This window comes from Hydra viridissima, unplaced genomic scaffold (assembly GCF_058129835.1).
Source record: "Hydra viridissima isolate aposymbiotic clone 2 unplaced genomic scaffold, HvirCarnegie_v1 scaffold_3, whole genome shotgun sequence".
Lineage (NCBI taxonomy): Eukaryota > Metazoa > Cnidaria > Hydrozoa > Anthoathecata > Hydridae > Hydra > Hydra viridissima.
The window spans coordinates 7,377,119-7,400,365 of NW_028324302.1; the positions used below are offsets into that span (position 1 = coordinate 7,377,119).

The 23,247-nt window shown below is 30.4% G+C and overlaps 2 protein-coding genes across 8 annotated transcripts; one reads left to right on the forward strand and one right to left on the reverse strand.

Moving 5' to 3' along the window:
- Nucleotides 1-972: 972 nt before the first annotated feature.
- Nucleotides 973-8,330, forward strand: LOC149890806 (uncharacterized). Its single transcript, XM_090081972.1, has 5 exons — nucleotides 973-2,209; nucleotides 2,509-6,086; nucleotides 6,279-6,558; nucleotides 6,894-7,060; nucleotides 7,261-8,330. Exons 2-5 carry the CDS (start codon nucleotides 2,564-2,566, stop codon nucleotides 8,328-8,330), a joined length of 5,040 nt encoding a protein of 1,679 aa, XP_089938098.1. The 5' UTR covers nucleotides 973-2,209; nucleotides 2,509-2,563.
- A 1,303-nt stretch (nucleotides 8,331-9,633) lies between these two features.
- LOC145202008 (ATP-dependent DNA helicase PIF1-like) lies at nucleotides 9,634-23,093 on the reverse strand. 7 transcript variants are annotated; one of them, XR_016450509.1, is made up of 18 exons: nucleotides 22,877-23,077; nucleotides 22,621-22,690; nucleotides 21,627-21,697; nucleotides 19,877-19,992; nucleotides 18,566-18,626; nucleotides 18,348-18,491; nucleotides 17,313-17,417; nucleotides 17,072-17,194; nucleotides 16,720-16,999; nucleotides 16,549-16,586; nucleotides 14,801-14,865; nucleotides 14,548-14,626; nucleotides 13,027-13,069; nucleotides 12,209-12,327; nucleotides 11,786-11,915; nucleotides 11,123-11,551; nucleotides 10,625-10,783; nucleotides 9,634-10,540 (listed from the first exon to the last, which is right to left on the reverse strand). XR_016450509.1 is itself a non-coding variant. In XM_090081058.1 (18 exons), the coding sequence occupies exons 3-18, from the start codon at nucleotides 21,638-21,640 to the stop codon at nucleotides 9,802-9,804; spliced, it is 2,322 nt and encodes a 773-aa protein (XP_089937184.1). In that variant the 5' UTR covers nucleotides 21,641-21,697; nucleotides 22,621-22,690; nucleotides 23,008-23,093; the 3' UTR covers nucleotides 9,634-9,801. The 7 variants fall into 7 exon arrangements, 5 of the variants coding, with proteins under 5 accessions (XP_089937184.1, XP_089937182.1, XP_089937183.1 ...); XM_090081058.1 differs by having other exon boundaries at nucleotides 11,123-11,229; nucleotides 23,008-23,093; XM_090081056.1 differs by having other exon boundaries at nucleotides 11,123-11,229; nucleotides 22,877-23,069.
- Between the last annotated feature and the right edge of the window lie 154 nt (nucleotides 23,094-23,247).

Consider the following 23,247-nt stretch of genomic DNA (forward strand, 5'->3'; position numbering starts at 1 on the left):
TCGATTCAAACAGTACCATCAGAGGCTTACATTCTTATTGAAGGAGTGTTGAAAAAGAGCGATGGAACCTTTTACGATGCTAAAGACAACATTGCACTGGTGAACAACGCTTTGATGTATTTGTTTAATGATGTGACTTATGACTTGTCGGGAGAGCAAGTGGAAAGAGTGATGTATCCAGGTCCAGCCACCACCATACTTGGATTGATGAAATATCCTTATGGATTTCAGTTTGCTGATGGATTAAAGCAAATGTGGTATATGGATACGTCAAATCTTGTTGGAAATTCAGGATTCAATGTTAGACGAGACCACTTGTTTGCAGACACTACATCCGTTGGAGCTTTTTCGTTTAAAATTCCGTTGAAGCACATTTTTGGATTTTGCGAAACCTATGACAAAGTTGTTTATGGGTTTAGACATACCATCACCTTTACAAAGAAAGAATGTGATGATGCGATTTATAGAGCGGAGAGCGTTAGTGCAGGAATGATCAACCTTAAAAAATTCAGACTTTATATGCCTCGCGTTGAATTGGATATTTCGAAAAAGACTGATTTCATGAATTTAATGGCTCAAAAAATTCCCATTCAAGTGGCTTATAAATCAAACAAATGTGAAAGACAGCCTATTCCAGCCGGTCAAACAGAATTTACCTGGTCGCTTGGAAGAGTCACGGACAAAAGCATTCCAAGATTTATCTTGTTCGGACTTCAGACAAACAGAAATTCCAGTCAAACAGTTAATCCGTCACTATTCGACCATTGTGATGTTAGCAATTTTTACGTGACTGTTAATGGAATAAAGTATCCAAATTACAATTACGACTTGAATTTTGGAGAAAAGAGAGTGGTTATGGCTTATTCAGATGCGTTCTCTTTTGATGAAAAATATTACGGCACAAATGAACTTGTTTGTCAATCTGGGTTAAGCTTGCTTGAATATATAAAATTATATCCGTTGTTCTTTGTGGATATCAGCAAGCAAAAAGAAAGAGTGGCGTCGGAAACAGCTGAATTAGTGGTAAACCTTAAATTTCGAACTTCAGCTATTGCAAATACCGTTATTTTTGCAGTGGTTATTTCTGACAAACTGCTTAAATTTGTTTCAGACGGAACCAACATGACTGCTGTTTATTAGTTTTTAATCTGAATAAAAAAATGGATAGCAAAACGTTAAAAGAATTGCGTGAATTAGGTAAAAGCCATGCGATAAAGGGTTACTCGGAAATGAAAAAGGATGAGCTTGTGAAAGCAATAAAAAACACAAGACCAGTCATTAGTAAACATTCTAAAGAATCATGATTTTTGAATTGGCTTAAAAAAAATCTTGTTATAATAAAATGAGATATACAACATCGTATTTGAAAAATTTGTTGAATGAAAACGGCGTTAGTAAAACAGCAGATGATTTAATAACGTTGATGATGCTTGCGGTTGAAAATAATTTGATCAGTAAAGATGAGATTTTAGAAAGAGCAAAAGAAAAAAAAGTAAAGCCTCCTCCAAAAGAAAAAAAACCTGTTGATCCAAAATGGGAATGGCTTAGTTTAGTCAAGAAAAAACCCATCACTGTGAGAATAACCAACATTGAAACGAGTGAGGTGGTAGAATACAAGTCTCTTTACAAAGCGATGGCAGGGACTGGACGTGGATGGAGATATTTAGAGCGTCGAGATGGAAAGGTGGATGATGGAATCAAGATTGAATTTTTAAATTCTGAAAAGCTTGAAAAACGTAAAAAGCAGCAAAATTGATTTTTTAACTTTTAACATGTTAAAAAATTGACTTAAATAAAATTCTTGGCATAAATAAAAACATGGAAAGCATGCAAAAGGATGATCTTTTAAATGATGATAGCTTTGAGTCAACTTCTGATACGGCTAAATCAAAAAGTTTGCTTAAATTTCTAAAAAACGTAAGAAAACTTCCAAAGGAACATTGAATCATTTTCAAAGAAATGGTTGAAGTAGCACCTTTTGAAGAAGTGATCAGAAATATAAAAAATGACATTGATCTGCGCAATAAATTCCTGATCGGAACAAATTGGAAACTAAATGCTAGCGGACGTAATAATTGTCGTAAAATCACTGAACATATTAGAGAGATTAAAAATATGTATTCACGTCTTTCTAAATAATTTTTTAATTCTTTTCGCGGGGAATTAAAAAACGGTAAAAACTTTTCGAAGAAGAAAATATGCTGAAAGTGTGCCAAGATTTAAAAAATTGAATTGACTTAAAGAAAATCACGGCATTAAAAAAGATGGAGAGGAAGTATGTGATTGAATTTGATACCATGGGTCGTGCGCATCTGTTTGATGAAGAAAAAGAAATTCATGCGGCTGGATGCGAATTTACTGCACATGACGAGTGGGGAAGAAAGTGTACGATTAGATTTGATGAAATGGGTCAAGCACATGTATACGACTCAATAAGCGAAATTTTTGCCAATTATCTTGTTTCATAAGATTTTAATTCTTCACGCGAGAATTAAAATATGTCGACAGTGTGCCAAGATTTAAAAAATTGAATTGACTTAAAGAAAATCTTAGTATAATAAAAATGAGTATCTATTCTTCAAAACCAGAATTAATTGCTAAAGAGCGTAAACTTGAATGCATCGAAAAAAATTTTCTTTCCATTAATAAAATGGGTGATAAAACTGATGCTAAAAAGCAAAAAGCAAAAACTTTCGTCAAAGAGCGAAAAATTGAAAGTGACATAAAGAAAAATCTTTCCGTAATAAAAATGGAAAGTAAAACTGTGAAAGATCGAAAAGTATCAATGACATCATTAAGAAGGGATGCTAAAGAAAGAGCTATAAAATACTATACCAGAATGACTAGGGAAGAGCTTGTTGAGGCTATTAAAACAACAAGACCTATCATTGGGTATGGACCTGCTACTCGTAGACGAACGACTGAGGCAAGACCGTTACCTGTTAATGAAAGACCTACCGTGGTTAGGTTTGTTCAACCAGCTGTAAAAGTTTCTGTAAAACCGACAAAAGTAAGGTTTGTTCAACCAGCTGTAAAATCGACAAAAGTAAGGTTTGCTGTTGGTTCTGAAAGACCTGTGCCTGCTCCAAGACCAAGGTCTAGCGACTTGATTTCATTCGAACCTTCTGCTCTCTTGCAAAATCAGGTGACAAGAGATGAACCCTCTATTCTTAACACACCGGTTATCGATTCAACAAACGTTATTACACCTAGACCGGTTCCAGCACCAAGACCTGGTTTATTTTCAAGTCTAACAGCAGTTGCAAAAAGTGTGACGTCATATGCTGCAAATAAGTTCAATGATATTAAAGAATGGATAGAACCCTACGTTCCTGAAGTAGTCAAGAAGAATGTAAACGAATCAGTGGAACAAATCAATGAAAAGATAAAGTCTATCAAATCACTTGTATTAAGAACAGTGTATAAACAGCCCATGTCAAAGCCTTATAAAATAAAATTCAAGTTGACTGAACATTCAGCGGAGCGTGCTGCTAGACTATTTTCTTACACACCTTCTTCTCGATATCAAGACATTGCATCCTTTTTTAATTTGGTGAGAGAGTCTGCTATCAATGTCATGGAAGGAGAAAGGAATACAAAGGTAAGAATTATTTTAACGTGCGAAATGAAATCTGTAAGCATCATCACTGGTGAAGAAGTGACTCGGGAAGCAACCTTTTCATCAAGATCAGAGATTATTCTAGCAGCTACAGATGTAAGAACGCTCATAAGCGGAATGGAAGAAAAAGTCTTGGAAAGTAACACCAAATACAATGCTTTAGGATCTAATTGCACTATATCTAAGATTTTAAGAATAGACATTAACTTTATTGATTATGTGCCTCTCAGCGGTTCTTCCTATATTGAGCTGCCTAAAGAGCTGAAAGACAAAAAGGCGATCATCAACATGGAAAACAACGACAATCAATGCTTTGAATGGTCGGTCACCAGAGCTTTGAATCTGAAAAATATGCATAACGGAAGAATTGATGAAGACTTGATTCTAAAATCTGAAGAGCTTGACTGGGATGGGATGGAGTTTCCTGTGAATTACCATAAAATAGACATGTTTGAAAAGAATAACCCAACTATAAGCATTAACGTCTTTGGGTATGAAAATAAAAAACCTTACCCTTTGCGAATATCTGAATTTGTTGACCGAAAGCACTGTGTTGATTTGCTGTACATTACAAACGAAGACACTGACCATTACTGTCTCATTAAAAATTTCAGTCGATTATTGTCTACGCAAACATCAAAAACAAAAAGAAAACAACATTATTGCAGAAATTGCTTGCAAGGTTATGACCAGGAAGAAAAGCTCCAAAAACATCAAGAAGACTGCCATAATAACGCTTCAGTAAGAATCGAACTTCCTAAAGAAGGGACAACCGTCCAGTTTAAAAACTATAACAAGTCTATGAGGGTTCCATACGTCGTATATGCTGACTTTGAAAGTTTCACCAAATCTATCAACACTTGCACACCGAATTCGAAAGAGTCATACACCAAACAATATCAAAAGCATGTCCCAAGCTCCTTCTGCTATTATATCAAATGCTTTGACGATAAACTTTACAAAGGAAAACCTGTCATGTACACAGCAGAAAGCGATGACGATGATGTGGCTCAAAAATTTATAACCATGCTTGAAACAGACCTTATAAAGATTTTCGACAAGATTGATTTAATAAAAAAGAGAGTGATGATTAAGGTGGATAAAAAGAATTTTGAGGCTGCAACTCTATGTCATATTTGCAATAAAGATCTTAACGGTGATAAAGTCTTAGACCATTGCCATTTGACCGGAAAGTATCGTGGAGCTGCTCATAACAAATGCAACTTGGATTATAAAATTCCAAAATTCATACCCATCATTTTCCATAATTTGTCCGGCTACGACGCTCATTTGTTCATCAAGAAATTAGGTGGAAAGCTCAATTGTATACCTAACAATGAAGAAAAATATATCAGCTTCTCTAAACAAATCAAAGTGAGAGAATTCGCTGATAAGAAAGGTAAACTTCGTGAAGTATGGAAAGAATTGAGATTTATTGACAGCTTCAGATTCATGGCTGGTAAATTAGACAGTTTGGCTAAAAATCTGACTGATGATCAATGCAGAAACGTTGTTCAATATTACTCAGGAGAAAAGTTTAAATTGATAAGGAAAAAAGGCGTTTACCCTTACGAATGGGTGGACTCGATTGAAAAGTTTTCTGAAACGCAATTGCCTCCTATCGAAGCATTCCATTCAAAACTGAATGATGAGGAACTAAGCTGTAAAGGCTACGCACATGCTCAAAACGTTTGGAAGGTATTTGAATGTGAAACGTTTAAAGATTACCACGAGCTGTACAACGTCTCTGATGTACTGATGCTTGCTGATATCTTTGAAAATTTCAGAGACGTGTGTTGTGTCTATTATAGACTTGACCCTGCTTGGTATTACACCTCTCCTGGTTTAGGCTGGGATGCAATGTTAAAACTAACTGGAATTCAGTTAGAACTTCTGACCGATATTGATATGCTTATCATGGTTCAAAGAGGGATACGCGGTGGAATTAGCATGATCTCAAAACGACATGGAACTGCTAATAACAAATACATGGGCGATTCCTACGATCCTTCAAAACCTTCAAAATTCATTCAGTATTTAGACGCTAATAACCTTTATGGATGGGCTATGTGCAAACCTCTTCCTGTTAGAGGATTTAGATGGATGACTGAAGATGAACTCTCCAATTGGAAATCCATACCTTGCATTCTCGAAGTGGACTTGGATTACCCTGAAGAGCTTCACGATTTACACAATGACTATCCTTTAGCTCCTGAAAGAATGACTATTAGAAAAGTCGACAAGCTTGTTCCTAATTTAAACAACAAGGTGAAATACGTCATTCATCGTGAAAATCTAAAACTTTATGAACGAATGGGATTAACCATCACAAAAATTCATCGTGGTATCACCTTTGAAGAAGAACCTTTTATGAAACAATACATCAACCTCAACACTGGATTAAGAACAAAAGCTAAAAATGAATTTGAAAAAGAATTTTTTAAGCTTATGAACAACTCCGTCTTTGGCAAGACCATGGAGAATATTCTAAAGCATGTTGATATTAGGCTTATCACCACTAGAAAAGATGTTCTAAAATTGTCAAGAAAACCTAATTATGAGCGAAATGCCATTTTTGATGAAAACCTAATCGCGGTTCACATGAAGAGAACAAATGTCTTTTACAACAAGCCTGTTTACTTGGGACTGTGTGTCCTAGACATCAGCAAAACTCTCATGTTTGAACAACACTACGACTACATCAAACCTAAATACGGTGATCGTGCGAAATTACTCATGACTGATACTGACTCTCTCATTTACGAAATAGAAACGGAAGATTTTTATCAGGACATTGCCGACGATGTAGAAAACAAGTTTGACACGAGCGAATTTCCTAAAGATCATCCTGCCATTCAAAACGCTGGGCTTAAGGTTGGTTTAAACAAAAAAGTTATCGGAATGTTCAAGGACGAGGCTGCTGGTAAACAAATTAAAGAGTTTGAAGGACTTAGACCCAAACTCTACTCCTATGAAGTCTTTAATGAAAAAGAAGAACACAAAAAATGCAAAGGGGTTAAAACGAAAGTCGTTGAAAAACACATCACTCATCAAGACTATTACGACTGCTTAATGCATAACAAAGAAAAGCTCGCAACCATGAATGTTATCCGTTCACATCTTCACAATGTCTACGCCGAAGAAATCAACAAAGTCGCTCTCAGCGCTAACGACGACAAAAGACACATCTTACAAGACGGCATTCACACGCTAGCCCTCGGACACTACAAACTAAGATACATTCCTATACATTGAGGAAACATATCATTTTTAGAACGGAAAATAACACTACTACATCTTGCATTCTACGCTTTACTATACGAAATATATCAATGGCTCAGAATCCGCTTTTCCTAGTAGTAGGGACTCAAGATGCATCTCCAAATGGAACAGTTCGACTCAGCCAATCAGGTGGAGATCCTAAATTACCAATAAAATTTGGTAAGTTTCTTTTGTGTGCCAATATTCATTAAAACTCTAACTTAAATTCTAATTTCAGAAAGAAAAAACTCTTAGATAAGACAGTACTTATCATTTTGTGCAAGGTTTACCTATTTGATGATTTCTCCTTGCATTAATGGAATTAATTTAATGCACATGCGTTAGATTATGCACTAAGTCTTTTAAAATTTCGGGCAAAGCTACTCCAACTCGACTGTTTAGAGATCCTCTTCCAGTTAAAAGCCTTGCAACTGTGCAACTTAATACAGAACTGTCCAATAATAAGATGACACAGCTTGTCTCAACCCTCAATTCTATTGCCCCTCAAAGACTCGTGGAGGCAAATTTTTTTAAGAAATTTGCACAACATGGACAGATGCTCAAGGATCAATTTACTGTTTCTAAAATAAAATGTTCAACCAATGAGACACTAAGAGATGTTGTGCATTGTAAAGGTGTTGGTCACCTATTGCAATTTGTTTTATCAGCACAAGCTGTCCCTGAAGAACACATTGTAAAGGTTGGATTAGATGGTGAAGGTGACTTTCTAAAGATGAGTTTTGGTGTTCTTCAGATAACTGCAGCACCAAAAAGTCCTGTTTTGAAGCCTCCTAGGCTTTGCAGCTCATCGTTAAAGGATTCTGGAGTAAAGAAACAGCAAATAATAGCTATATCAGAAGGAATGCCTGAGACATATGAGAATATCAAAAATCTTTTGAAGCTGACAGATGCTAATTCTATTTCCTATATCTTGTCATACGACATGAAAGTAGCTAACATTGTCTGTGGTCTTCAATCCCGTGCCAGCAGACATCCTTGCTGCTGGTGTGATGCTGACTCCTCAAACCTTGGCGCTTGTGGTTCCTTAAGAACATTGGGAAGTATCAGAAAGGCTCATCAAGCATTTGTTAAGAAAGGAAGTGACTTGAAGAGTGCGAAGTATTTTACAAATGTCATTTACACACCTATACTCAATGTAACAGATGATACACTAATTTTGAAAGCAATTCCACCTATGGAGTTACATTTGTTGTTGGGAGTTGTCAACCATCTGTACAAGAATCTGATCAACATTTGGCCAGATGGGAAGGATTGGCCTATGGAATTAAACATACCTCTTAAACCCTTTCATAGTGGTCATTTTCATGGACAACACTGTCACAAGCTTTTGAAAAATGTTGATATTCTAAAACAAAAAATTCAAAAAGCAGCTGTAGATGCAGCACTTACATTTGTTGATCATTTCAACAATTTGAAAAGGCACTTCTAATCTCAATCACTCTAAAGGCCCACATTGTGTTCTTTCATGTGTCTCAGTTCATCTCTATCAGCAATTAAGCTCTTGGACTTTACAGTGAGCAGGCCACCGAAGCTCTGCATTCAAACTTCAAGCCTCAATGGCAGCGGTATAAGAGAGACAGGACTCACCCAGAATATGGATCTCATTTGGCTAACTGTTTTATAGATTTTAACATTAAACATCTTTAGAAATATTTTAAAAAATGACTTTTTTGCTATTAGAGTAAAGCATTCTAAGAAGTCATTCTTGAAGTAAAAACTATTTTTATGTCTTGGTCTGTTCTTGTTCCTTTGTTATTTATTCAGAAAATAAACATTTTGAAAAAAAAAAATCTTTGTATAGTTGCCAAAGTTAAAAATTTGTCAAAAAGCAATCTCTCAAATTTAGCAGGTATAGGAAAAAACTTAAAATGCAAATTTCTTTCACGGACGGAAATCATTGATTTTAAAATCACTTGTTCTGATATCCCATGGGTATGTAGTTCGATCCCTTCAAAGGATTTTTTCGGGTGTTTTCATTGATGACTCACCCCCAAATTATGGAACAGTGCCCATCGAGTTCATATAAGTAACTATGTATTGCGGTTTCTATCTATTGTAATAGAAGTGCATACCGTTGATACACAAAATATAAAAATAAAAAAATTATTATAACTTTTTGCAATAATTATGTTAGTATTTAAAACCTACGATAAGTTTCGACTCACGGTAGGTGTGGAAACGACCCTATTTTAAATTTTTTTTTTTTGGGAAACAAGTTTTTGTTGTTTCGATTAATTTCATTTTATAAATCAATATTCAGACAATTAACGAAATTTATCTGAAGTTTGACATATTTATGTTTATCTTCTGCAATTAGCCTCTAAATAAATTAAAAAAACTTTAATTCAAGGCACATGCTAGGCGATTTAAGAACTTTAAAAAAAGTACCCTTAAAAATATTCTTCGGTAGCCCACTGTTTACTGGGGGAATTTATTTTTTGAAAAAAAAAGTTTTTCCATTCTTAAAATGGATCGAAATTCATAAATAGATTTTAAATTTCATCAAAATCTCGGTGCTCAAAAGATGTTTTTTTAGTTATACCATTTCAAGTTTAGAAACCCCTCATTTTTAATCTTTAACAGTTTTGGAAAAAAGCTTCAAAAAATAAGAAAGAGGCGGTTTTTAATTCGTTTTTAACAGTTTTTATCTTATGTTAACATACTGAAAAGAGTGGTTTTAAAAAAATTGAACTAAAAATACTTTTACTGAAAACCTCTAGAAATGAGCAGCGTTTATGAAACCATTTTTTTTCCTTTTAAAAATAGAGTTATATAACTACAAACTTATTGATTTACAAAAAGCACATAATCAACAAAGGTCTTGTAAAAAGAAAAAGCTGAAATTTGCTAAGAAAATTTGTCTGTTTGATCGATTTTTAAAAATTCAATTAGAAATAAATTCATTTAAATTTGTTAATAGAGTTAAGGCGTCTTAGAAGGGCGTTGTTGTAATTTTCTTTTATTTGCTGTTGTTTTATTACAAGCATCTCTTTAATGTATTTTTTGTCCTCAATATTAGTAAACAATTTTTCTTCCAAGTTTGAATCCGTAACTGACTGAAAGAGTGATTCGCCGCAAGATTTCCGTGGTCTTTTACTTGGCAATTCACAAGGTTGATTAGATGTCCACGAGTCCTCGCATTTTTTTTTTAAACAAGGGTTGGAAATGAAATTGTTCGTTGAATGTATCGTTGAAGGGGTGTTTACAGTGTCATTATCGAAGTTAGTATCATCAAACAAAGCGCAGTCGAAATCATCATCAGAATCAATAACTATTGGATTAAACTCATTGGGTAGTTTTTCTTTATCTCGATTATTCCATTCAAATGAAGCTGATGAAGAAGAGGAAAGCAACTGCGACATATCATCAATTGAGCTTTCTGCAACAAACTTAGGAGTTAATGGAGTAAACACATTAGGGCTAAAAGATGAATAGAAATCATTTTTGGATGCATCGATCCTAATGGCATCAGCAAAATTACGTAGAGCTTTCCGACAATCGGATAGTTTTTCCTCAGCCCTTTTTAAAACAAGTGACGTCGGTAAAGCTTCTTCGTTAAAGGAAGCCTTCAAACTGTCTACGATGTTTATTGATTGATAGATTTGGTCACTTGGAAGTATATTATCGTTAGTTTCAATCCTAAAGATTTATTTAAAAAAAAAAAAATCAAATCTTGATTTTAAGAGATCCGAGAAATAGTCAAAAGGTTAAAGTTCTTGTTACTTTTGTTCGTTTTGGATTTTCTTTGGAATTTTTTTGAACGAAATAAAATCCTTCAGTTCCTCTTCTCCGGCCTGTGTAAAGCTATCGAACAACGGATCTATCTGTTTGTAATACCTAATTACGCTCGGATGTGCAGATACTCTAGTCGAGTCAAAATCTCTATAAAAAAAATTAGGATACTTTTAACAGTTTAGGAAATTTGCTAGGAAGGTATTTTTTCATGATGCAAACCAAAACAGGAGAAGAGGGAAGTGAATTCGGAAAACGAGTCCTGAAAATAACATTTAACTCATATAATTTTAAACTTGTAACGGTTATAAATAACTGAAGAAAAATTTATCGAACTGTAAAAATCATCAAAATGTAAAACTTTGGATTGCCGTAAAATACGTTTAAGATTTTAAAACATAAAGCTAAACATGTCAAGATTACTCGTAGCTAACTAATTTTTGAATATATTACTTGGTAAGTCTCAAAATTATGACACAAAAAATTTACCTAAGAAGTAACCCATCCAAGCTGGTGACTCGAGACAAAGCTACATAAGCTTGACCATGCTCGAAAGCTTTTGCAATGCTTAACTCGACTCGTTCAAGGGTCATACCCTACAGTATCAAAATATAAAAACTAAATTACAAAAAATTGTATAAGTAACACTGGTAAAAAAAATAAATTCCCATCTTGGATAAAGTTTATTTCTAGGCTAAATGTATGTGGGTTGTTGTCTTCATAATCATGAGTGCATTCTGGATCTGCTGAATGGTTTTTTTTCGATCAGTTGTTTTCTCTTCTATCATCTTGTATAGACTCGATTCCATCTTGAGGAGGAACAGAACTGAAATAGGAGATCTTGTGTTTATTCTTTGCAGTAAATTTACAAGCATTAACTGAACATTCATTGTGGTGATTCAATGGTTCTCTCCATATCTTCAGAACAAAGAAAGATAGTAATGCTTTCATTCTATTGTACCAGTAACCTAGCCCAACTATGATTTCACACAAACATAAGCAGTCTTATCTTAGAAACTAGACATGCAGATGAAAAACTAAAAACATTTGAAATCATTTCAAAATATTATTTAGTTCATTAGTCAGGTTACTGATGAAAAAACATTGTTGACCAGTGCAATTAATAAAAGATTTTTTAAAAAAATTATTAACCTGTGCCTTATGAATACTAACGGCCCATGCCAAAGCAAGTGGCAATTGTATACGATAACTGATAATAACCCCAGTAACTTCTGTGGTGATTTGGTCGGGAGTAATAACCAGCTCCATATTGTTTACAAACCTTAAGGAAAGTAAAAATTAAAAAAACTCAACACGGCTCAACTAACTTTTCAACAGAAGAAATGTTTTAAAAGGGAAATTTTAACTTAAAATAATTTTTTTCAAAAGATTCATCTGTTAACTTTATTACATTGTTGTTTAAACTTAAAACTGTGGCCAAAACAATTAACTGCTATCTTTAATAGTAAAATATTTAAGATTTTTTAACGCAATCCAACTTGCAGTTTTCTTTTAAAAGTCACTATACACTGTTGGCTAAAGATTTTCCTTTTATCATGGAACTAATTTTCTTACTTCACAATTGGATAACTTTGTTCATTCTCACATTCCTGAAATTTTTTTGCAAGATGTTCGCCGTACTCAGATTCCATGGCATCAACTCCATTATTATCCAAAAACTCTTTAATGGTATCCTATGAAAAAATGATTCTCTAAAAATCAAGTTAACAAAACAAATGATGGATATTATATGAAAAGTTATTTTGTAAATAGGCATTTGACTAGAGGTAGCACAAGAGCACTAAAATTAGTTGCTTCACTGGATTCCAGTGGATAAAGTAACTTAAAGGATCAATAATAACTTCTAAAAATTATAATTTTTTTAAAACTTTTTCAAATTTGAAAAAAAAAAGGGCAGATAAGAAATATAAAAAAAGTTCCATGTAAGTAAAGACTACCCTAATTGACAAGTGAATTGCATTGAATAAACAATATGAATGGATAGAAGTGAATTACTAGTATGCAAAAAGTAATAACCATAACATTCATTTTTCCACTTTTTTTAAAAAGATGTTTAAATGGTGAGGTGATAGGATTTTAAAAGGTTTGAGAGTAATCATATTCTAGGATTTTCTTAGAGAAGTGATTTTATTTTAGGATTTTCTTAGAGGATCATAACTTAAGTGTTAGATAAGAGGTTACAAAAGATTCATGGAGTTAGGAGGATGGAGGGATATTTTGGTTCAGAAACAGAGCAAACAAGTTAATAAGAACTTTTTAAATCATTTAATATTTCAGTAAATACATTTTATATTGTTAACTAAATCAGGATTGAAAAACAAAGTAAAGCATTAAAAAATGAGATTTATAAAGACAAACAAAATTAATCACACCTCTATTTCCTTCTTTTTGCTCTTAAACCCTGTAACAACTCCTCTTTAAATAAAAAAAAAATAAATAAATGATTGTATTTTTTTTATTCATAATTATATGATGAAAAATAATATAAGAACTTTTATCAAGAATTAATTTTAAAACAAAAACATTTCAGCCAATATTTTTAAAAAGATCTAAAACAAATGAAACTGTAAACTAGAAAATACAAATGGAACTACAGAACTCAAGTAGAACTACAAAACTCAAGTAGAACTACAGAACTCAAGTAAAACTATAGAACTCAAGTAGAACTACAGAACTTAAGTAGAACTACAGAACTCAAGTAGAACTACGAAACTCAAGTAGAACTATAGAATTCAAGTAGAACTATAAAATTAGTGATCAAAACCAAAAGTTACCAATAATTTGGCTCAGTAAAACTGAAACCAAAACCAAAAATGAAACTTTAGTGAAACTGAAACCAAAATCAAAACAGGCCAAAACTTGAAAACCAAATCAAATACCAAAATAACATGAAAGAACAATTTCTGTGTTCGTGTAGATAGATTTTTCCAGCAAAATTATTGTTCCACCATTTTTCAATGAAATCAGGACTATTAATGGTGTTACCTATCTATGTTACAGCACCATCCGGTTCCATACCTAAAAGCATTTTCGAAAACATGCATCAACAAAATACCAACAAGTTAACACTTTGCTGCACATAAAGAGGAATGAGCAACAGTTTCTAACAGTGACTTTCATAAATGATTGTGTTACAGCCATTTTTCTCACAGCTCTGGCCACTGCATTCACTAGATTTTTTTTTCTTACAATTTCTGGTACTCAGGTAATCTAAAACAGTTGGTTTATGTGCCCAGACTACCTTTAACACTTGAATATCTAAAGGCTCAAATTTCAGACGCTGCCAAGCAAATAACTACTGACAATATTGGACCAGCACTTCTGTCTTTTATTGATCCCCTTCAATTATTACTGGAAAATGATGGCAGTCATATTGAATGATATTCACAAACCTTGTTCTAATGATGTTTATTTATCATTCAAATTTGTTTGATTAAATAAATAATTGGAAAAGAAAAAGATTTGTTTTTATAGTGATTTATGGACACATGGTATTTAAACGATCAGTATGCAACATAATTGAATAGAAAGTAGAACATGTGAAGACATTTTAACATTCAAAGTTCACTTAAAGAATGATTTGAGAATAAAAATTGAACCAGTTATCAAATGTGGTTTTAGTTAAATTACTATCACATCTTCAAACTAAGTTAAATTACTATCACAACTTCAAACTAAATTTAAAACAAGTTATCTGAACTTGTTTTTAATTTAGTGTAAAAAATCTCCTAATCACATTTCAGTTCACTATGGTAATAGTTTGAACCAAACCAGTAGAACAAAATTTCAGTTTCAATTCGGCCAAAATCAATACCAAAGCTGAAAGTTTACGTTCACTAAACAAAACACAAATAAAACTGTACTCTAAAGGCAACAATGAACATATAAGTTACCGAGCTCCATTTACTAATCCATCTGAAACACTTTGATTGTTTAAAAGCATAACTTGAGCACCAACTTTTAAATTAAGCACTGAAAAAATTATAAATTTAATAACACAGAATCTTTAAAGATAACCAAACTGACAAACTTTTGCATAAAAATTTTTTTATGAAAAAGCATTTTTTTAAAAAAAAAAATATACAGTTACCATATTATAAATTGGTAATACCAGCACACCATAACAAAATAAACAAACTAATAAACCTTTAACATATCTGCAATTCTTAGCAAGTTGCTCTTGACCCATTGAATCTTTAAACCAATCACGCCTTTAATGGAATAAGTAGGAATACTAATAATAGAAAACTCTTTGAAGTATATGATCCTTAACAAAGGAAAAAAAAAGTTGTTTTTTTTAATACTGCTCTAAGCTCAAGTTGAGCTTCTAAAATATATGACTCATTCTATATTTAATGCAAAATTTGAAGAATTTTTTATTAAAATCTTTTAACTCATTAGTTCTTTTGAAATAAAAAGTTAAAACAAACTTTGCATTTTTCAAACTCAGGCTTCAAAAGTAATCTTATTACTTAACATTTATTTACATGTAAAATATTTTGCATATTTCAGTTTATCTACATTTATCCTCATTAAACTGATTTGATAAAAAAAAAAAAACAATTTTTAGAGGAGTTAATTATTCTACCAAGTTTAGGTACCATGTAACTTAATGTGAAAAACAAATTGAAAAATTCAAATGATTTCACTTTGATTATAGTGAAATCATTTTGGATAATTTTTCCTTTCAATGTGCAAAAAGGTTTTTTTGGAAAGGTTTTTTTGGAAAGGTTTTTTACTTTTTTCAGTTTGGAAATGTTTGTCACCTTTTAAGCATTTTTAACAATAGTAGCTAAATTGATTTCCTCATTTCACTGTTTCTGTCCGCTGACATATGTGTTATTGCAACTCTTTATTGTTGCACCATTGACAACTTTAGTTTTTGTCTCTTTTTGTGGATTGCACCAAAAAAGTAAGTTTTTTATATCTTGATTAATAAATTTAATTAAATTAGGAAGTTAAATTAATGAGACTTTGCATTATAATATGAAGTTATAAAGAGTTGCATGAGTTATAATATGAAGTTATAAAGAGTTGCATGAGTTATAAAATGAAGTAATAAAAAGTTGCATAAGTTTAAATTTTTCTTTATCTAAACAGAATTTTTTTTTTATATATAGTGTAATTAAACACACATTATTTTATTACACATGGAGTTTTCTTCCTATTTCAAAACAAATTTTAAATAAAAAGTTGCAATTTAACAGCAAAAGTTTTTGTAAAAAAAAATACTGATAAAAATAAAGTTTTATGATAATTGTTTGAAATACCTTTAAACTAATTAAATAATTTTGATAATAGTTTTTGTTTTGTTAAACATATTTTTTACTTTGAAGATCACTTTTCAAATTTTTTTGGAAATAAATATTAAAGAAAGATTGCTTGTCAAAATCTTTTGATGTGATGCCAAATTAAAGATTAAAAACCTGTCATTTAACTTTGGGATTCTTAATTAATAATTAAATAAAATTGTGGACCTCAAATGTTAAATTTTTTACACTTTTAGAATATAAAGTTCATTATGTATGAAGAAAACCACATAAAAACATAAGCTTTCAAAATTAATAACTTAATTTGCCATATACAAAAATGAAAAGCTTTAATAGACAAATAATTAAAAACATCAATACTTTTAACAGATATTTAGAATGCTATTTACAGATAGTTTGAGTGAAACATAAGTGGCAAAAAAATTGTAGGGTATGACCCTTGTGCAGATCCCACTGTAGGGTATGACCCTTGTGCAGTGATTAAATTTTTACAAGATGTTTTTATACACATCTTCGTACATTTATGCATACACTTTGGTGCTGGATTGAAAATAGAAATCTTCTTCACAGAAATTATTTTTCAAAAAATAAAGCGAAAAAAATAGTAAAATAAACAAAACATACGCTTCAAAAGTGACCATTGGTCCAGGTAATTTTAAAAGCTGAAAAGAGTATAACTTAGTTTAAAACAGATTTCAAAGACAAATGAAAAATTATTAAGTCTAAGAAAAATAAAGAAATGAAATTAATAAACTTTTAACATAGCGATGCTGTATTTGCATAAAATTCAATCACCTCAGCTTGATTCAGTTGGTCGCAAGATGCTTTGTGCGGAAATAAACGTGTTGCTTTAATTCCATCATTTGGGAACACTGTCCTTTTGCAATGCTGCAATACATCAATATCCAAAGATGTTAGATGACCAATACGAAGTCGATTAAGCAAAGAGATGAAACCAACAAGCTTTTGTCTAAAAACTTTCTTAAGGACAACTGTTTCATGAACAACATCTTTCCAAGCCTGAGTTTCAAATGCAAACTTCTTTACATTTACTGGAGGAAGCTGAAGAAAATCTCTAAAAGTAACACAGCAAATTTTAAACTTGAAGAAAAACACAAATATTTTGCACTATTCATGCAAAACTTACCCACATAGAATAACTTGAATACCACCAAAGGGAGAGCTACTATTACGAACAATTCTAGCAATTTCTTCAACTGTTGAAAACAAACCACCGTCAATCATAGAAATTTCATCAATCACAAGTAACCTACAATTTAAAATTTGTAATTAAATAGTTGAAATTTTATATGATAATAAATTTTAAAAACATAAACAAAAATAGTATTAAGATCACAATACATATGATGATGTTTTTACTAACACACCTACAGTTTAGCCAACGTTTTTTAGCCTCAGCCTTCCAAGGTTTTTTCATGATTGCATAAGCTAATAAGGAGGCTGGTTTATCACCTAGACCAATACTTGCAAAACTATAAAATAAATATAAAATACATATAAACTAAATGAGAAAGTTATCCTAGATAATTAGCATTCTTAATAAATTATATTTCCTTTGTAAATTTCCGAAAAATTTTCATTTAAAAATGTTTTTTTTGTTTTGAATTGTTTTTACTTTCTTTTTTTCTTTTTTATCAGGAAAGATTTAAAAATTATTTACTTTTCTAAAGACTCTTTTAATATTACATAGTATTCACCGAATTTGCATATACTAAGCATTTTATGATGAGGGTAGCTTCATGACTCAATAGAATTTAAAATTTGTTAACTTGCCCAGCAGAGACACTGCAACTTGTCTGCATAATTATTGATCTGTTAAGCATCTTTTATGGTGAACAGTTTATTAGTTTATGGACTTAAGCTTCCATTTTTTTCCTGTTTACTTTCCAACTAAAGGTTGTATTTAAAATCATCAGTTGGTTCATAGTACAATATTCACAAAACATATCCATTTTATACCAAAATGTAATACAGTATCAATGTTTAATTTGTTAACATGTCTTAAAAGAATATAATTTTATTTAAAATAAATACATTAATGCAGGAATTTCTGATCTAGATAACCATTAAAAATGATGGAAATTTGATAGTGTTCATAAATATAACAAGATCCCATTTCACCTGCAATCTTGTTTTACTCATTAATATCTTGTTCAACTGAAAAAAAAAAAAATCTATAAATGAACTTCTGTTTTGACAGAAGTTTTGTACTAATAATCATTTTTTATTTGCAATACAATTTTACCAAAACTTTAAATGCATTTTTCTCAAAAACTGCACTTTAACATTAGGTTACCTCTTTTGGGCATAGTCATATATATAGATTAACATATCAAATTATTCAGAAACCAAAAGCAGCTTTTGTTCAAACTTTTTTTTTTTTTTTTGCTGAGTAAAATTACCTGTGTAAGGTGGTACCATTAATATTACAAGCTGCAACACCAGTACTTGCTGTAATATAAACACCTTTTTTTGGCTGTGACTTTATTAGTTCATTTAGAAGAAAAGACTTTCCAACACCTGCAGATCCAGTTATAAACAGATTGCTAAAAAAAATTTAAAAAGTAGCAGTTAACAGAATTTTAAAATTTTTCAAAAATTCATTAGGAAAAATTCTTACCGACCACTTTTTACAATATCTAAAGCTTGCTGTTGTTCGGCAGATAGACATTTTGATAAATCTAAACACCCAAACAAAGCATATTAAAAGAAAATCATTTATTTAAAAAGATAATAGTAATAATATAATATGCAATAATTAAAAAAATACTAATACTTAAGAAATTCAATACTTTCTCAAATATATTATAATTGTCAGTAAGAATTGGTGAACTTCCATTTAAATTTATGAAGTATTTTTTACTGAAACCAGAATTAAAAAGTTAATATTCAGTAAAAATTAATTTGATACAAATCTTAAGCCAAAATATTAGAATGAAGGGAATCTAAGGGTAATGAATTGACAAAACTAATGTTATTATTTCTTTATTTTTAAGTCACTCAATCAAACACTCATACATGCATTTGGAACAGAGGGATGTAGAATTCTAACTTATAAAAAAAAATATTAGGATATTCTTCTCTAAAATAGAATTACAATTTTTGTGTGTGTGTTGTTTAAAGTTATTACACATTGATTAAGTAAACAAGAACACTTGCACACAGTCTTGCTTCAAATAATTCTTTAAATTTGCTTGTGTAACTTCATTTTGTTTTCATGTTCATTTCCAATTTATAATTTCAACCTCATAAATTTAACACCTCAACTCATTTGAGTCATTGAATGAATGTTCTGTTTTATTGAAAAAAATTAGCACGAATCATCCTTTTTTCAACATAAATATTAATCTTAAATGAAAATTCAACAAATTCAAAGTTGAGAGGCTGCTCTAAACTTTTCAGAGTTTTAAAATATTACAAATTACCCTTCTTTGTAATAATTTCTGCAGCTTAATGATGTGCAAAACATGGGTCTTTTAAAATTTTGTTTGAAAAACTCAAAAAATTTGTTTTTGTAACTAACACTTTGTGATCAAAGTATTAAATCTTGCATATTTGCTGCTAAAAAAAACTCACTTAATCAGTTAATTTTGTTTTAATGAAACCAAACAGACTTATCAGTGCTATTAGATTAATAAATGCTTGTCTTGCTGCTTTACACAAATCAGTTAATTACTTTCTGATATTGAATTTCTAGCACTTTTCGTGGTGGGTCTAAATTCCAAAATAAAGATCTATTTAACTAAAGACAGATCTCATGATAATCATTTATAATTATGGTTGAGCATAAAAAAATATTTTTAATTTGCTTCCATGCGCATGGAGTTTTTTTTTTATTGCACAACTATTTTTTTTTTTAATGAGGTGTATAGTTAAAATAATCGGAGAAAAAGGTAGAATTAGTAAGAAAGGAAAATTCAAAATTACTTACCCTGTGGATCTGATTGTTGCTGAGAAAGAAACATCCTCTGTACTTTTTTAATATATTTTGAACTCGTGTTAATGTTTTTAAACAAAGTCCCCATTGGTAATTGGATCACACATTTCCTAAGTAATATATATATATATATATATATATATATATATATATATATATATATATATATATATATATATATATATATATATATATATATATATATATATATATATATATATATACTTTTACTAGAGTAATAAACATAACCAATATTGTGTTTTAAATCTTTAAATTTATTTTAATTTACTACTTCATAATTTAATTTATTTTAATTTAAAATTCTTAATTTTTAAATTAACACAGTTAATTTTAACTTAAAAATGTTCAAAAAATTCAGTCAAAAGTAACATAGTTATTTAACACAATATAGTTTTAAACAAAAAGATCAATGCCCGTTTATTTTGTGATACCATTGTTTGTTCATTGGAAACAACTATTCTATGTATAAAGGCACAGATATTGCACATCAAAAAATAAATAAGTAAATAATGTTGAAAATCATTCAGGCATATAATTTAAATGTTGCTGGGCATTTTAAACTTTAAACATTAATTTTCTTGAATTTAGAAAAATATGAAATTGAAAGTTTTTCTATAGTGATCTATGTTCTATATTTGTTCACTTGTTTGCTTGGAGTACTTATTTTGTTCCTTTTTTAATAAACTTGTCTCAAAAAAATCTTATAATCAAATATTATTGGGGGGGGGGGAGGTTTATTGCAGTGCTCAATAGCACCACAAGTAATCCAATATTGGGTATTCTGGAAAGATATTTATGAAAATAGCAATAGAAGCTATAAATTTTACTATTTTTGATTAAAAATTAAATACAATACATTTTAAGGATTCTATGTTAACTTATTTAAAACATTTATTTGATAGATAATAGATGTTATGATGAAGCACATGATTGCAAATAGCTAATTCTGAATTAGCAAACTAATAATCTCATCAAACTTTTGAATTAATCAGACTTTATTGCATTTGTAACATAACAGTTGAATAACCAAGTGACACTGATAAACATTGCATATATGTATAATTAAGACCATCATCTATTCTAAATAACTACTTTAGTACTAATTTAGTACTAGTTACGAACCCTAAAGTTTTTACAACTTAATTTTAGCTTGTTGCTAAGCTTACTGAATTTGGCTGGAATGTTAAGTATTGTTGACATTTTTCTTGTCCCAAATCGCTGAGCAGTCATCAACATCAGCTAAGGTGAGCATTTTGAGCAAGGCACAGAAAACAATTGCATATCATGTCAAAGCTGAAAGCATGTGTGCTAGAGAGAATGATTTTATTATAGCACAATTCACAGTGTGCTAGAGAGAATGATTTTATAGCCAAATTGATTTTGACATAGCTTCTATCAAAGTTATCCATGATGATCTTGTGCCTTCAGTTTTGTTGATGAATTCTTGAAAACAATAGGAGGTACTTACCAGATTATTATAAAATCACCCTTCTGAAAAATGAAAATCGAAATAAATATTTTAAATATTTAATTTCAAAAGATAAATGAAAATTATGCTGTAAATTACTAAAAAAATTTTTCAGTTAGTGCTTCAATCAATTTTTGATATTTTTAAGATTATATTTGGCCTAACATAGAATGTATTGATTTTTGTTCAAACTACAATAAGCATATTGTAGTCTGATTCTATAAACTGATTTAAACCTATAACTAATATGTGTACATTTTGATATGCATATCATCAACACTGAAGCCAGCACTGTACTGATAAACCTCATTTTGATTGAGCAACCCCTAAATGTAAAAAAAAAAGAAAAAATTTTTACACAGAGAGCTTTTTGCTATTAAAATTAAATTTTGAATAAAATTTTTCTTCTTGCAACAAACTTTATTCAAAACTATTTTTTATTGTGATTCAAGTCTGAACTAAAATATTATGTTAAAATTAAGTGAATAAGAAAACAGTTTAAAAAATAAACTCTTTTCTTATTAATATATTTGTAAAAATTGTAATTTTTTTAACGTAATTAAAAAAAAATTATTTAGCAAATGGCTGTAGACCTACATACTTTTAATATAGCCTGTATAAAGAGATTGTTCACCTGGTAAAAAAGCAGTGATGTAATATTTTCTAGTTTTTCAGGTTTTTATCCATTAGGAAAAGAACGCAATATTAAAAGAAGACCTAAAAGCTTCTAAAGGATCCAGTTTAATGATTTAAACACCACAGTTAAAGAAATTGGTTTAGAATTTTTTGAAAAAAAAGGATAAACAACTTTAATAGGGACTCTTGTCAAGAAAGGAATTCATCAACCAATAAAAAAACAAATATAAGAATAAACAAATTTGTAAAAATAAGCATTTGAATTTCCAAAAAGTTTGCAAGAAAGTTTATTGTTCTACTTGATTATCTGCTGAGGCAGAGGACTATAACTTGCTGTTCAAGGGTAGCTTAGTAGTGATAGTGAAATTGTACCAGTCAGGTTAAAAATGAAATTGTCATATCAGACAAATTAATTCTAGATGCCTATGTTTTAGTCAACTATAATTAATCTGTCTGGTGTAAAAACTTAAATGTTAAAAAAAATTTTACTATCAACAAAATAATTTCTAACTTTCACAACTTAAACATGTTTAAAAAATATCCTAAAAAATTGTTTATAGTTGTTTTGTATTATGTATGCATATAAAATATAACACTTAGCTACATTACATACCTTTAAAATAATTTCTTTTTACATACCAAGCCACTGGTATTGATAAACTGTACCCCCAGGTAGGTATTCACTGTGATCCAGTATATAAGTAAATTGAATTTTAAACTATTAAAGCCTTGGAACTTTCTTATCAATTAAATCATTTACCTCAAGTATTATGCTTTTAAAATAATAAGAAATATTTTTTAACTTTCAAAAAATTTAAAAAATAAAAATTTCTCATTCACTGTACCCCAACAGTCGATCAACATCATACCTCATAGGCATATGAACTGCAACTGTTCAATAAAAAGGGCACTAAAACAGGCTAACCTATTTATGCACAATTATTATTCAAGTAAAAAAAGTTGATTAAAAGTTAAAATTGTATTTGAATAAAACATTTACCAAAAAAATCTTAGAAAACCTAAGTGAAAGTCAAGTTGTCCGCTCAAATTTTTCCGGTTTTTTTTTTTAAACTTAAAAATTTAAAAAAAGAACAATTTTAGCGGTTAACTTAGCTTTCACTTTAGGCTTTCTACTGGGCTTTTTTTAATTTTAAGTAAACATTTCAACTTATTTAGCCTTGTACAGATTAAATTATATCAAACTTTTCTTTCTTTTCTTTCTTTCTTTCTTTCTTTCTTT

Excerpts from the sequence above, each read along its gene's own strand:
- LOC149890806 (XM_090081972.1), top strand. The coding sequence starts at position 2,564 with ATGAGTATCTATTCTTCAAAACCAGAATTAATTGCTAAAGAGCGTAAA. Across the intron at positions 6,087-6,278 it reads TATGAACAACTCCGTCTTTG|ACATCAGCAAAACTCTCATG; the intron begins GCAAGACCATGG and ends TGTGTGTCCTAG. Across the intron at positions 7,061-7,260 it reads TAAATTACCAATAAAATTTG|CTACTCCAACTCGACTGTTT; the intron begins GTAAGTTTCTTT and ends TTTCGGGCAAAG.
- LOC145202008 (XM_090081058.1), bottom strand. Across the intron at positions 18,492-18,565 it reads GATATTGTAAAAAGTGGTCG|CAATCTGTTTATAACTGGAT; the intron begins GTAAGAATTTTT and ends AATTTTTTTTAG. Across the intron at positions 17,000-17,071 it reads ATTCAAGTTATTCTATGTGG|AGATTTTCTTCAGCTTCCTC; the intron begins GTAAGTTTTGCA and ends TGTTACTTTTAG.